At 49.1% G+C, this 15,687-nt stretch overlaps 1 protein-coding gene across 1 annotated transcript; it reads left to right on the top strand.

The window, feature by feature from the left end:
• Window positions 1-276: 276 nt before the first annotated feature.
• On the top strand, window positions 277-10,039 carry CKAP4 (cytoskeleton associated protein 4). Its single transcript, XM_024127408.3, has 2 exons — window positions 277-1,034; window positions 7,552-10,039. The coding sequence occupies exons 1-2, from the start codon at window positions 576-578 to the stop codon at window positions 8,881-8,883; spliced, it is 1,791 nt and encodes a 596-aa protein (XP_023983176.1). The 5' UTR covers window positions 277-575; the 3' UTR covers window positions 8,884-10,039.
• The last annotated feature ends 5,648 nt before the right edge of the window (window positions 10,040-15,687 follow it).

Here is a 15,687-nt window from a genome sequence, read left to right as displayed (position 1 = left end):
CTCGTCCCCCGCCCCCACCGGGCCCCAGTAGACCCCGCTCGGCTACCACCCTCCCCTCCGCCGAACCCCCAACCCCCGACCCCCGGACCCTGCTGGGCCGTCCCTCTCCCTTCGGCCACCCCCATCCCACCCCGGCTCCCGTGGTCCCCGGGGGGCCGTCACCTTTCCCTCGACCGCCCCCATCCCCGACTTGGTCCAGCCCCCTAAACCCTGCGGGGCCGCCCCCCGCTCGGCCCTCCCTCTTTGGGGTCGTGGCGGCAGGGGGAGGGGCGCCGGCCCCAGCGTGCGTGGCAGGCGCTCCCGGCTTTGCTCTGCCGGCCTCGCTTCCCGGGAGGCGGGGTCGGCGCCGCGGCGGCGGCGGCGGCGGCGGAGGCAGGCCCCCTCCTCCTTCCTTGCTCGCCCGGCCTCCTTCCTCGCCCGCCCGCTCGCTCTCTCTCTCTCTCCCTGCCGCTCCGACGCCAGCAGCGCCCGCGTGCCGCTCGCCCAGCCCCGGGGGAACCCGAGGAAGTTTCCTGGGCCGCGCGCCCCGCTCACTCGCCTCGCAGCCCGCGGCTTCACTCGCCGCCGCGCCCGCCATGCCCTCGGCCAAACAAAGGGGCTCCAAGGGCGGCCACGGCGCCGCGAGCCCCTCGGAGAAGGGCGCCCACCCGTCGGGCGGCGCGGATGACGTGGCGAAGAAGCCGCCGCCGGCGCCGCAGCAGCACCCGCCGCCGCCGCCGCCCGCGCCGCACCCGCAGCAGCACCCGCCGCAGCATCCGCAGAACCAGGCGCACGGCAAGGGCGGCCACCGCGGCGGCAAGTCCTCCGCCGCTGCCGCCGCCGCCGCCGCCGCCTCGTCCTCCGCGTCCTGCTCGCGCAGGCTCGGCCGGGTGCTCAACTTTCTCTTCTACCTCGCCCTGGTGGCGGCGGCCGCCTTCTCGGGCTGGTGTGTCCACCACGTCCTGGAGGAGGTCCAGCAGGTCCGGCGAAGCCACCAGGACTTCTCCCGGCAGAGGGAGGAGCTGGGTCAGGGCTTGCAGGGCGTCGAGCAGAAGGTAGGTACCCCGGCTCCCCAAACCCCGTGCGCCCGGCGGCTTGCCCACGCACCCACGGCCGGGCCCCCTCGTGTCCTCCCGGCCGGGCCCCTCGCCGGCCTAGGCCCGCCAGCGGCCCGGGGTGCCCCCGCCCCGGCCCCCTAGTTCCGAAGCAGTCCCCAGACCCTCTTTGTTAATGGCCGCGGAGGAATCGGCCCCGAGGGATGGACCGCTTCGAGGATGGTCTGGCCGGCCCGGGAGGGTGGGCCAGGGCCTGTCACAGGACATTAGCGGTGACCTGTAAGGAAGCCGGTAGGCTCTGGGAAGCCCATTCTTTTTGGATTAGGAATCGCTGAATGGGCAGAGTTGTCTGAAGAGGAGATTGGAAGGGAAGCCAGCGCATCCCTGGAAGCCTCGGGCAAGGCCTCACCTCTGCTCTCCCAGTGGGAGACATCTGAGCCAGATTTTAATAGACCTGGAGCCTGGGGAAAGAAAAGCTAGTAGGCTTACTCATTTGTGTAGTTCTAGTGAAGTAGCTCATCTCTTTAGGCTCCTTGCCCTTTATTGGACCAGTGTACCAATGTGGGCCTTGGAAGTAGCATATTTCAGCTTTAGAGGAAAGGAAAGGCCAAAAATACTAGGTCATACTGGTGAATAATACCACATTTATATGGTGTTTAGAGGGCTTACTCGCTTATTATCTAATTCTCATAGCAACCCTGGGAGGGAGGACTGGCAGTTCTGACTCCATCTTCCAGACCAGAAAATTGAGGTTTAGAGATTAAGTGAATTGATAAAGACCCCAGCTCTTGAGTGGCAGACTGCATGACAGTGTCTAGGCCACTGCGGAGTGCAGGGTCCACAGGGGCCTATTTCAGGTATGGATGGATCTCCCTTTCAACACGAAGTTGCTTAGGTTCCACCCTTTCTGTTTTTTTTCCTACACCAAGTGCAGCTCCCTCAGCCTCATTCCCGCGTCCTCCCCTAATGTCATTGCTCAATGAAAGTTGGTTGCATGATCGAAACAAAAAATCCCGCCACCACTTCTGAGCCCGGAACTGCTGCCTTCTTTTCCCAGCATGCTGCCTGCCCTGCCAACTTTCTGTCGACTTGTGTGGAATATGCAGGACTAGGAATTTCCTCTTAAGACTGGCAGAGCAACTGGAGTGAGTCATCTCACTCTATGCTGCAGGCCAAGGGGGGTGACTTTTCAAAGGGAATTAAGTAGGCAGTGCTGCTTTGCCTATCCTGAATGTCAAATCATTCTTAAAAAATAGACATACTGCTGGAGTATAATCACTAGCCTCTCTCAGTTTCCTCTCTTCGATCCACCCACTTACCAATCAATCATAATATTTGGTGAAGTCTGATGGTCATATGGCTCCTCGTAGGCCCTGCGGAGGGTGCGAAGGTGCAAAAGACAAATCCTATTTGTGAAGCAGCACACAGGTAGGTTTCAGTTGAGGGTAACTGCTGTGCGAGTTCAGAAGAGAGAGAGAGTGGAGTTTGCCCAGGCCCGTATCCTGGTGGCCAGGGTAGTGCCAGTCTAGATCTGGATGGTAATGGATAACTGTTGAGAGAAGGAGTGAAGAATAGACAGGTTGGTTTGGGGGACAGCACGTGGCTACCCTGCCTGTAGCAGAGTAACATGTAGGAAGCTGTGAGGGGGAGGCGGAGGTCGAGGCCAAGATGGTGGAGGTCTTGAACTGAGGTGGAAGAAATTGAACTTTATTCTCTCTGCTTCCTCCCTGCCCCTCCCTTATTCTCCTTTCGGGTTCCCACCCCTCCTCCATCACAGCTTTGTACAGATTCCTTTCCTTTTGGGGACTCAGTTTTCCCATGTCCACATTAAGGGGCTCTGTCCAGATTTTTAAGAGTCCACCTGGGTGTAAACCATTGAAATCATGACCTTTATTTTAATTTAGTGGTGTAATCAAGCTAATAATTAATGCCTCATATTTACTTTCCACTCATCTCTTTTGCCTGTCACAAGCCCAACAGGTAAGGACTGTTATGATCCCCCTTTCACAGATGAGGAAAGTGAGCTCAAGGAGGCTAAGGAACTCTGCGTGGTTACACACCTAGCAAGTGGCAGGGCTAGGACTCAAACTTCAGCGAACTCCTAGGACATTCTTAAGCAGTCACCTGTTCATTGTGCTGTCTTTCCCATGCCTTGCCTGCTACCTAGTAGGTGTTCAATTAATGCTTATTTCATTGACTTGGAACTCAGAACATGCCCAGAACGGGGGCATTTGGCACACAGGATCTTCCACAGTGTGTGGCCACTTCCCTCTGCACCTTCGGGGTGGCCAGGAAATGTTATTCTGCATTGAGGAGTGAGTAGTGATGGATGGGCCCTCTGACAACCTAAGTTTGAGCCTCTCACAGCCCTCTCTGTGAGGTTTGATGGGGGCTGGGGTTTGCTTCTTCGCAGGGACATATTCTTACTGTATTATTTTGTTCATAATTAGTCTTCACCGTGGGCCAGGCATTCCCAGCCACCCTCTGAGGCGTTAGCACCATTTCGTAGATGGGCCAGCTGAGCCTGGAGTGGCTGTGTTCCTCGTTCAGGGACGTGCAGACCCTCAGCGGTGGAGATGGGGCTGGAGTCAGAGCAGTGTGACTCTGAAGCACACTACTCCACTGCCCTTCTGGGTGCCCACCTGGTTTCCCTTGTTCTCAGATGCTCTCGGTATTGGGACACGGCCCAGGTCTGCTAAATGGGCCGAGAGGCTGGTCTGCTCTTACTCTGAAGATTCAGCAGGCACACGTGGGTGCAGGGCTTCAGAAAATGTTGGTAGTTCCGCTCTAGGTCCTCTGAAGGGCCTGGGTTGCTCTGGCAGATCCAGGGTGGCATAGAGTATAGGAGTAGGCTTAGGCCTGGTGGGGACTGTTGAATGAGACTAAAAGCTATTTGTGGACGAGTGAGTTCTCTGGTCATATTTCTTTGTTTTCTCATCTTGACTCTGGGCTAGGAGTCAAGGCTTGAGGCTGAGGCAGCATCTCCTCCAAGCACTCAGTGCACTTTGGGCATGCTTCTGCCTGAGCGTATCACTGGAGGCTAAGAGCGCAGGTTCTAAAGTCAGACATTCTTGGATTTTGATGCTCAGCTCTACCACTTCCCAGGCTCCTGCTTTGTAAAATGGGGATTAATAGGAGCTACCAACTCATGAGATTATTATCAGGGTGGATTGGGATGATGTCTCTGAAGTGCTTTGCATAATCATTGGTATACATCAAGTGTCCTGTTGAATGTGAGCCACCACTAGTCTCTTCTCCTACCCCCTGCTGTGAGCTCCTTGATGACAGGGAACCTGTCTTAGTGTTACTTTGCTCTGGCATCTTTTCCACCACTTAGTGGGTATCCCCCATATGTTGGGGAAACATGTATCCACTGCATATTGATTATTATTATTTTTTAATATTTATTTGGTTGCGCCGGGTGTTAGTTGCGGCTTGTGGGCTCCTTAGTTGCGGCAGGTGGGCTCCTTAGTTGCGGCTTGCCGGCTCCTTAGTTGTGGCTCGCCAGCTCCTTAGTTGTGGCCTGCATGTGGGATCTAGTTCCCTGGCCAGGGATCAAACCTGGGCCCCCTGCATTGGGAGCGTGGAGTTTTGTCCACTGCGCCACCAGGGAAGTCCCCTGCATATTGATTATAATGAGGTCTTTTCATGTGAAGGTGAACAGCTCACAACACCATCATAGGGAGACACTTTTTGTGTTCTTTTCAGTGTCACGGGTTGATTTGTTTGGTTTCATCCATAATTTCTGATCTAGTCCCCTTCCTAGCCGTTTGTAAAGAGCCAGCCCAGGTTAGGAGTGACAGTCAGGGGTCAGGGGAAATGGACCAGCTCCATCTTCATCAGGCCTTTCTCTGTAAATGAGTTCATTCTTTGATTCATTCAGAAAACAGTGATGAACTCCTGCCATGTTTCAGGTAGTGTGCCTACCTGTTCACACCTTTGTTCTGAATGCTGTGCTCAGAACATGCAGGTTCTGTGATTGAATAACCTAATTTCAGAGGTGAGCTCTAGGTTATATTTTGTTAAGCAGGGAAATCGTCTAGTATTCTGGAGTCCTTGAGAATCTTATTCTAATCTCTCTTAAAATCACAGACCGGTGGAAGCCAGAAAGGACTTTAGAAACCTATTTGTTAGTAGATGAGGAGCTTGGGACTTGGAATATGAGTGTGACTTACTTGTGCTTACAGAGCTGGTTATTGGTGGTGCTGGAACTAGAGCCCAGGGTCCTGTTCACATACCTATAGCATTTGCCCTTTGGCATTGGGCCAAGGGTGGGCTAGGAATCTCCAGACTTCTGAAGAAAGAAGAAAGATTAAATGATAATGAAGGTGACAGTTACTGTTTATTGATCATTATGTGTTAGGCACAATTTAAGCACTTTACATACTAATATGTAAAGTGGATTAAGCTCACTTAATCCTCACAAGACAAGCCTATGACTTAGGTACAGTACTGTCTTTGTTTCCATCCTGTGGGTGAGGAAACCAAGGCACGGATATGCTAAATAACTTGCCCAAGATCACACAGATAGGAAGTGTCCAAGCTAGGATTTGAACATGGGCAGTCTGGTTCCAGAACCCATGCTATTTTATTTTTTTAGCTGTCCGTCATGGAAATGTTCAAGCATAAACAAAAGAAGAGATCAATATAGGGAACACTGTTTTCAATAATTATCCACTTTTTGCTATTTTAATTTCACCCCCTCACCAGCCCTTCCTCCTCCCATTTTGTTGTGTTCTTTTTGGGCTGGAGGTGGAGCGGTATGGGTCTGAAGCACTCTACTCCACCACCGTGTTGGGTGCACACCTGGTTGTCTTGTTCTCAGATGCTGTGATGCTCTCGGTATTGGGAAATGGCCCAGGTCTGCTGAATGGCTTAAGCATGGGCAGAGAAGCTGGCCTGTCCTTCCCTGGAAGATTCAGTGGGCACAAGTGGGTGCAGGGCTTCAGAAAATATTGTCAGTTCAATTCTAGACCCTCTGAAGGGCCCTTGTTGCCCTGGCAGACCCCGTGGATAGTGATCTAATTTTAATTTTGACTGACACATTAGTTGACCCAAAGTATTCTGGGATTTATTTCTAACAGAGTTCCTTTCCGTTCTTTCCTTTTCCTCTTCTTTGCTTGTTTCTTTTGGCAAAACACAGTATATTACACCTAACAAAGTTAACAGTAATTCTTGATTATCACCTAATACCCAGTCCAAAATCAGATTTCCCTGACTTTCTCAAAAATATGTCTCTTTTACAGTTGGTTTGTTTGAAGCAGGATCCATATAAGTCCACACATTACATTTAATTGAGAAATCTCTTAAGTTTCTTTTAATCTGTAATAGTTTCTTATATTTCCTCCTTTAAATATGCCATTTATTTGTCGAAGATCCTGATTATTTGTCCTGCAGAATTTTCTACACTGTGGATTTGACTGTATCCTCATGGCATGTTTCACTCTTGTATGTTTTCTGTGAATTGGTGGTTAGAGCTAGAAACTTGACAGATTTGGATTTTTTTTTCTTCTTTCTCTCTCTCGTTTTTTTGGCAAGAAAGCATTTTAGGTGGTACCATGTGCCACATCAGGAGGAAGCCCAGGCCATTAATCATCATACTCAGCCTCTCAGTACATTAAACCTGCTCCCGGGGGTGGTTCCCAGGTCAGACCCTGTTTAGGGTAGAATTTATTTAGAATGAAGGTGTAGTGGCAAATAGGATCATAATGTGTTCACAAAGTCAGAAAATGCTAAGGGTCACTGGTCCACTGATCACATTTTCAGGTGAGGACAGTGATTGGTTCAGGGCCGCACAGCTACATGTGGTGAGCAGAGGCCTGAACCTTGTCTCTTGCCTCCCTACCCAGTGTCTCCCATGTGCCTCAGCTTTGCTTCTATGAAAACTTGAGACTCTTTCAGTTGCAAGAGCTAAAAATTCAGCTTAAACTGGCGTAAACAGAGATGGAGGAAGGAAAAGAATTTATTGGCTCAAACAAAAAAGTTCCAGAGTAGGTTCCTTCAGTATAGCTGTATCCAGGGATTTAAATTGTGCCTTCAGAACTTGACCTTGCCACCTCTTAGTTCTGCTTCTCTCTGTGCTGGCTGGATTTGTAGGCAGGCTTTGGTCATGTGCTGGTCTGAGCTGTAACAGGCTTCCCTCATCCTATAGCTAGCAATCCCAGTAGAAAGAGGTTTCCTTTCCCAACAGTTTTTAAAAAGTTTTGGAATCGATTTGTTGGTCTGGTTTAGGCCACATGCCCACCCGCGGGCTAATCACTGTGGTTCCAGGAGCGGGTGGGGAAGTGGGTGGACGGAAAGCATTGATTGGTCAGGCCTGGAGCACCTGGACCTGGCCTTGGGGTTGGTCCCCCAAACCACATGGGTTATGTGCAAGGATGGTTCCCTAAAGGAAAAATTATGGTACTGTTCTGGAGGAGGAGGGACCTGTAAGCTGGGCAAAGGAAAAGAAATACATCTGAATTGCATAAAACCCATCAGCTCTTCTCCGTAGTTAACATCTGGATTTTGGTTACAGGTGCAGTCTCTGCAAGCCACGTTCGGGACTTTTGAGTCCTTCGTGAGGAGCTCCCAACATAAACAAGATCTCACAGAGAAAGCCGTGAAGCAAGGGGAGAGCGAGATCAACCGCATCAGTGAAGTTCTACAAAAACTCCAGAATGAGATCCTCAAAGACCTCTCGGATGGGATCCACGTGGTCAAGGACGCCCGGGAGCGGGACTTCACGTCCCTGGAGAACACGGTGGAGGAAAGGCTGACCGAGCTCACCAAGTCCATCAATGACAACATCGCCATCTTCACCGAGGTCCAGAAGAGGAGCCAGAAGGAAATAAACGACGTGAAGGCCAAGGTCGCCTCTCTGGAAGACTCGGAGGGATACAAGCAGGATTTGAAAGCCTTGAAGGAAGCGGTGAAGGAAATACAAACCTTGGTGAAGTCCAAAGAGAAGGACATTGAGGCCCTGAGAAGCACAGTCCAGACCATGGAGTCTGATGTCTACACGGAGGTCAAAGAGCTGGTGAGCCTCAAACAGGAGCAGCAGAGGTTCAAGGAGGTGGTCGATTCGGAGCACCACACCCTGCAGGCGCTCATGGAGAAGGTCCTCCGGGCGGAGGAGTCGGCCGCCCACCTCCCCGAGGAGATCCGGAGACTCGAGGAGGAGCTCGGCCAGCTGAAGGCCGCAGCCCTCAGGCTGGAAGAAGACGGGGTCTTCAGACCCTCCGAGGCCTTCGAAACGCTTCAGAAGGAGACCCAGGGCTTGGACTCGCGGCTGCAGAGCGTGGAAGATGGGGTGCAGGCGGCGCGGGCGGCCTGGGAGCACCACCGCGAGACGCTGGAGGCACTGGGCTCGCAGAGCAAGGAGCAGGCGCGGCACCTGGCGGACCTGCAGGAGCGCGTGGCCAGCCTGGGCCCTGCCCCCGACGCAGACGTCGACGCCGCCGCTGGCGGCCTGGCGGACAGGGTGCGCGGCCTCGGTGAGGCCCAGCTCTCCCTGGTCGGAGACGTGGACGAACTGAAGCGTCGCGTGGCCGAGCTTCCCGGCGCCGTGGAGGCGCTGCAGAAGGTGCAGGAGCAGGTCCGCACGCTGCTCAGCCGCGACGCCGCCGCCGCGCCCCCCCAGGACCTGCTGGACAGACTCTCCTCTCTGGACAACCTCAGAGCCTCCGTGGGCCAGGTGGAGTCGGACTTGAAAATGCTCAGGACTGCCGTGGACAGTTTGGTCGCGTACTCAGTGAAGATCGAGACCAACGAGAACAACTTGGAGTCAGCCAAAAATTTGCTAGAGGACCTGAGGAATGACCTGGATAGGTTGTTTGTGAAAGTGGAAAAGATTCACGAGAAAGTCTAAATGGATTGCGTGTGCAGGGCGCGGATGGCGAGTCCATTTTCTCACGAGCAAAAAATGTGTTGTTCGCTCCCGCGCCCCTCCCCCCAGGGCCTGGTCCCTCCCGAAGAGCCGGCCACACCACCGGGACCACTGGGGCCTTCTGTGTCTTTGTGCCCGGTTAGTTTATTTACGGTGGTTACCACGCGCTATCGGTTGCGCAGGCCTTCTGCTTCTGCTTTGGGTGGGTTTCCTGAAGGCCCGGCCCCTGTGCATCAGAGGTGCCTTCTAGAAGGGATGTTTCTCCCTAGTGTCAGGGAAGAACCGTAGTGGCTGCAACCGAGGATAAACAGAAGCAGATTAACCTCAAAAACCCTGCCTGGCTGGCAGATTTCAAGTAAAAAAAAAAGTCGGGGGAGGAGGTACTTTTTTTCTAATTGTCTTTAAGGAAAATTCATTTCACTTTTTTTTTTTTTTTTTTTTAGTACTCTGGCCGAGGTTTTCATGAGATGTCACTTCTTGTCTTCCACTTTAAACTGGTTATAGTTCATAAATGTCAGCTCTGAATTGGGAGGGGGACAAGCCCCTCCATCTTTAGTTGGAAAGAATCAGCTGCTTGGTGGTCCATGGGGTACGTGTCTTTTCCATTCCTGAACCATTTCTCCATCTCAATGATAACTATGCAAAAGAATCCAGACGGTTCAGAATGTGAAGGCACAAAATCCCCCCAGAGTCCCCTGCGGCCAACCTATGTCGCCTTTTGGTAGGGTCCCCAAATAATGTGTTTAGAATAAGGGTTTAGAATCCCTGAAAAGGGAATCCTTGAATTCTTTAAAGAAATGTATTATGAGAGCTGCTCATAAAGGCATGGGCTGCTTCCCTGGGGAATGGAGGCCACATCTTTATTTTACCACGATGTCCCTGAAGAGGTTTGCTGTCAGCAGACCCCATCCATCAGTGAGGAACACGTGCATTTTCTGTAGCTGTTTGCTGTTTCCCTTCTCCTTTGAGCTGTACTGTCCTTTAATGGCTGTCTTGCCCTTTAAAAAAGAAAAAAGAAAAAAAGAAAAAAAGGAAAAAAAAAGGAAAAAAAAGGTTTGTTTAGTTTACTGTGAAATGAACTGTATGGCTTATTTACAGTATTTTTAATTCTTAATAAACACTTGAGCTTTGTTATGACTTTTCCAGAGTGGTTGCTTTCTGAGAATTTAGTAACTTTGAACGATGTATGTTATTAACATGCAGTATTCAGGATTAGAAAGATAGGTACGTTTAATTTTAAGACTATTTTTTTCAATTCTAAAACCAAGATGGCCTCCCTCTTAGGCCTGGGGGCATAGTTTTGATTGATTATTAGCAGGTTTGTTTATAGGTCATTGCTTGACTCCAACTCTTAGCTATAGCAGAGGGTCTCAACCCTGGCTACCTGTTAGAATCTTCTAGGAGCTTTTAGAAATGCCTGGGGCCCATCCCCATGGATTCAGATTCAGTGGGTGTACAGAGGGCTGGCACTAGCATTTTAAAGGCTCCCTTGCTGATTCTAATGCACAGCCAGGTTTAAGGACCACTGTCTTGGACTATCTTGGTGACCTTTGGCCCCCGTGTAAACCTGGGCATGTTTCCTTTACTTCCCAGGTTGCTGTCCACCTGCCACTTAATAAGGGATACTGTTTACTGAATTGAGTACCTGTATGCCAGGCATGGTGCTTAGCACTTCATAGGCCTCTGTTTATTCCTCCTAATGTTCCCTGGAGGTAGGCAGTATCATTCCCCGTTTTACAGAGGGGCAGCAGGCTGAGAAGCATCATGTATGATCATTAGCTAGGAAGTGGCAGGACTGAGGTTTGAACCCAGTCCCTGCTCTTAACTGTGACAGCATCCTCCAGCTTCCAGCAGCACGAGTACAGGGTCACATGGACCTGTGCAGCACCTGCCGTCCATTGTTTCAGAGCCAGAGGCTACAGGAGCTCTTTTCTCTCCAACTCAAGGAGTAGAGGGAGGCCAAGACCTGAGTGGATATGGAGCTTGAAGCCTCTTTTCTGGCTGGAGGGTCCCTCATCTTTGAACTTCTCTGCCGGTCATTCTGTGTCCTGGAGGGAGGCAGATCCTTAAGGCTTCACACCTCTTTCTCCCAAAGCAGTCTGCAATCAGGATGGGCCCTTTATAGGTGTTAGAAATCATCTGTATTTTTATTTTGAAGTCAAAGAGTTTATGTTTTAATAGCTTGTTTTGCCCTCTTTGGGGGAAGGTGCTGAACAGCATAAACTCCCATGTGTGACACGAGCCAACTAAGTTCTTGTTCCTTCTCAGCTTGGTTGTTTGCATCAGGCATATTCTTGCTCTTTTACCATCATTTCTGCAGTCTAACCTCAGACTGTGGAGTAGATTAATATATTCTCATTTAATATTAATAGTTGAAAACATCTACAAGGGTCAGAGAAGTAGTTAGATATAAATTCAAGTGGTGAAAATAAAAGGAATGCATTATGAGATAGATCTCATCCCAAATAACAATCACAATTCAGTCTTGCTCATGTCTGCTCACTCATTCATTCAGTGGACATTTATTGAGCCCATAGCCAGACATTTTGCTAGGTATCAGTGAATTCAAGATGCACTCGACAGGATCCTTATCCTTAAAGGACCTGTAGCCAAGTGGGAGTGACAGTCATGTAAGCTGGTAGATGTCATAAGGAATTACAGCTGCTATAGCCAGGTGTAATGGGGTACAGAATAGGGAGTGGCCAGTTCTGCCAGGCTTGGGCTGGGGTGGTTAGAATAGGTTTGCAAAGGCCTATGGGAAGTCTCTTGGAATGTGTCCATGAGTAATGGGAACCCTCAGGAAACATGAGTTTGCCCCGCCCTTTGAACAGACGATAGGCACAAGTAATTGAAGGTATTGATTAAACTGCAGATGGTCCAGCACCAGGGTAATAGGCTGCAGTGAAATTCCCCAAGCAAGACTGGCAGCACGCTGGTAAGGAGACTGCTCCACCACATCCCATGTCACTTAGAATAGTGATGATGATGATGATGGTGATGATGACACCTCACAGGTTGATTGTGAGGGTTGAATGAGGCCATGGGTGGAGAGGGTTTAGCTTGACACAACATCTGGCACATAGAGCTCCAGTGCTCATTCATGTGCAGCCACACCAGAGGGTAAAAGATGGAAATACTTCTGTGCTGCTTGGTAACTAGTTGCAGCCCTGAGCCCCCTGAGTGCCCTCCCTCGGGACCACTAACCTTACAGTCCAACAACTAATAGGCTAAAACCTTGGTGTAGTGAGGTCTCCAGGACCGTGCTCCACCCTCATGGAAGCATTAGTTCTCATGGGTGGACACCCATGCTTTGCCAGGGGTTAAATATTTTGCAGTCACCCTATGTCTTCCTCAAAACATGATTCTGAGCTACTGATCTGTTTTTCCAGTAACATCTGGACACCCTGCCCCCACTGCCTATCATCTCACAGTGTTCGAAACCGAAGTCATCACTTTCCCCTGGAGTCAGTGGAACCACTGCTCCCTCATTGCTTGAAACAGAAGCTCAGGAGTCACCCATGTCTCCCCACCTCTCTCTTTTCCTGTCCCTCCACATCCACTCGGGTTGAAGCCCAGACACAGCCACCCCCATCCCACTCCTCCCAGCCTTCACTCCATCACCAGATGGTGCCTGAATTCCAGCAGCAACCCCTGACGGCACCCCCTGCCTGTTAACACAGAAACGTGGTTTGTGCACTCAATATTCATTCAACAATACTTGGAGAGCAATGCTCTTTGCTGGACAAGGAGGAGATGACAAGGAACAAGACAGATATGGTTCCTGCCTTCATGATGCTTGTAGTCCAGGTGGGAGACCAGCAGTAAATGTGGAAAGAAACAGAGCTAAATGTACAAACTGCAGTCCGTGTCTTGAAGGATATGAACAGCCCCTATTTGGCCTTCCCTGTCCCTAGCCTGGTTCCCATTCAGGGAATCCTCCATGGGTAACTGGTGTGATCTTTCTCAAAAGCTCTGTGAAAAAGACTTTCTCAAAAGTTAGCCTGTGTCCTTCCCCCACTAAATCCTTCAGTGTCTCCCCTTTGGCTTCAGAAGAAAATCCCAGTTAAAAACCTGTGCTCCGAATTACTCTATAACTGATTTATTTTCTTCACTTAAAAATACCTAGTCCTGGGACTCTCCTGGTGGCACAGTGTTTAAGAATCTGCCTGCCAATGCAGGGGACACGGGTTCGATCCCCGGTCTGTGAAGATCCCACAAGCCGTGGAGCAACTAAGCCCATGTGCCACAACTACTGAGCCTGCGCTCTAGAGCCTGTGAGCTGCAACTACTGAGCCCACATGCCACAATTACTGAAGCCCATGCACCTAGAGCCTGTGCTCCACAACAAGAGAAGCCACTGCAATGAGAAGCCTGCGCACCACAACGAAGAGTAGCCCCCGCTCGCAGCAACAAGAGTAAGCCCACACGCAGCAACGAAGATCCAACAGAGCCCAACATAAAAAATAAATAAATTTATAAAAAAATACCTAGTACTTCTTGGATTTACTTTTTATTGAAGTATAACATGGGTGCTCTAAGGCATACATATCTGAAGTACACAGCTGAATGAATTTCTACACATGACATACCACGTGCTAACCACCAGATCAAGATATACATTTTCAGTGTCCAAGAAGCTTCCTATGCCCCATAGTCAATAAGCTCCCAAAGTAACCACTCTTCTGACTGCCTTCACCATAGATTACTTTAGCCCGTTTTTGATTTTTATATAGATGGACTCATACCATATAAGACCTGATATTCCTTAAAACAAACAAACAAAAAAACCAAAACAGCTTTATTGAGTTATAATTCACATACTACAAAATCTACCCTATTAAAATGTACAGTTGTTAGTATACTTACAGAAGGCTGGACACATTCTTATTTGATAAACCTTGCCTCTGTCACATATTAAAAAAAATGTGGCACATAGTACGTGCTCAATAAACAGCATCTGTTTGAGTGCATAAGGATTTTTGAGCTGGATAACACATTTTGGGGTCTCCATCTTACTGGTCAATGACTCTGAGATGAAAAAAGAGGGTGAGGTGTGGTGGAAATGTTCTTCCTCTCGCCTCTCTGGCTGGGTCCACAGGGAAAGAGGTGAAAACCACAGAGGCAGGGGCTTTGACAGTCCTTCCCCCTCCTCAGGCTGTGTTTAGTTAAAGTGTGGATTCCACAAGTGACTGTTTATTATGAACCAGGCAGAATTGCATTCGCTCTGGGAGATGAAACGAAGGATGAGGTCTCCTTTCCTTGAGAGATTCCCAGCTGAAAAAGGGACACAGATACGTAAATGGCACATGTAGTGTGACGTGTGCAGTGGTAAAGGGGTGCATACAGGAGGGACTGATGAGGTCCTGGACCTCTGTTTTTGCCTGTCCAGCATCAGTCCTCCCTTGTTTGGCAACAACTCCTCTTTTTCTTCAGAACATCACCCCTTCCCCATTCTCAGTCCACTGCGCTTTGATGAGACTGACTGGGATAAGCACATGACCCAGGATTGGCCAGTGAGAAATCCCATTCTCCTGGTCTGATTTGTTCAAGATGAACACATATCCTAATCTTATCCATTGCTGCTGGAACTTTTTAGAAAGGAGTGACCTCTGTCCACTGGCAGGATATAAGCCTAGAGCTGCTAGGGGCCACCCTATGTGGAGAGACCACTGAGAATGAAGCCAGCATAGAGGAAAGCAAAGCCAAGAGATGGTACTAGACAGATTCCTGATGACATAGTATGAGCACCTGGATCCAGCTGTGCCTGAAGCTCCACAGGCCATGTTCTTTACCACACAGAATTGTACACCATCATGCCTTTCATATGGACACAAGGTGACACGGAACCGTGTAAATGATGGGCATAGTGGCAACTGCTTATGAGTAAAAAAATTGTAAACACCTAAAAAGTCTCGTAACCTGATCAATAACTACTTTGTCACTTGTTCATACAATGGACCTCAAAACAATAATAAAAATGAATTAAACCAGAATCCTGTGTATCAGTGTGGATGGATCGCTCAACTAAATGCTGAGTGAAAAAAAAAAAGCTGCAGAAGAAAATACACAGTATGAAAACTTGTATATAAAATTAAGGAAACATACAAAGTAATACTATATATTATAGTAAAAGGATCAAAAAATGGTTAGGATACTGACTATCCACATTCAGATTGATCTCTTCGGCTAAGTGGGGGCTACCTGGGCATTCATTATATTACTCTTAATATCTTTTTTCTTCTCTCAACAATTTATTATGAAAATTCAGACAAAAAATGGGAAGAATTGTGCAGTGAACCCATACATTTACTACTGAGATACTGCAATGAACATTTTACTATCACATATACATCCATCTCCCCATACATATATATTTTTTTGATCATGCCATGTGGCTTAAAGGATCTCAGTTCCCTGACCAGGGATTGAACCTGGGCCATGGCAGTGAAAGCCTGGAATGCTAACCACTCGGCCACCAGGGAACTCCCAATCTCTTCATATTCTTGATACTTTTTGCATGTCAGAAATGTTTTGTAATGAAAATTTTTTTAAAAGGGGCATGAAACACGTAGGGAAACACTCATATTTTAAAAATTAAATTATAATTAACATAAAATATTATATTAGTTTCAGGTGTACAACAGTGATTTGGTATTGTTATACATTATGAAATGATCACCACGACAAGTCTAATAACAATCTATCACTGTCCAACGTTGTTACAATATTATTGGCTATATTCCCTATGCTGTACATTACATCCCCATGACTTATTTATTTAATAAA

The sequence above is a fragment of the Physeter macrocephalus genome, chromosome 6 (genome assembly GCF_002837175.3).
Source record: "Physeter macrocephalus isolate SW-GA chromosome 6, ASM283717v5, whole genome shotgun sequence".
Taxonomy (NCBI): domain Eukaryota; kingdom Metazoa; phylum Chordata; class Mammalia; order Artiodactyla; family Physeteridae; genus Physeter; species Physeter macrocephalus.
The sequence above is the reverse complement of the archived record's forward strand: the minus strand, read 5'-3'. Positions and strand labels throughout refer to the sequence as shown.

Excerpts from the sequence above, each read along its gene's own strand:
- CKAP4 (XM_024127408.3), top strand. The coding sequence starts at position 576 with ATGCCCTCGGCCAAACAAAGGGGCTCCAAGGGCGGCCACGGCGCCGCG. Across the intron at positions 1,035-7,551 it reads TGCAGGGCGTCGAGCAGAAG|GTGCAGTCTCTGCAAGCCAC; the intron begins GTAGGTACCCCG and ends TTTTGGTTACAG.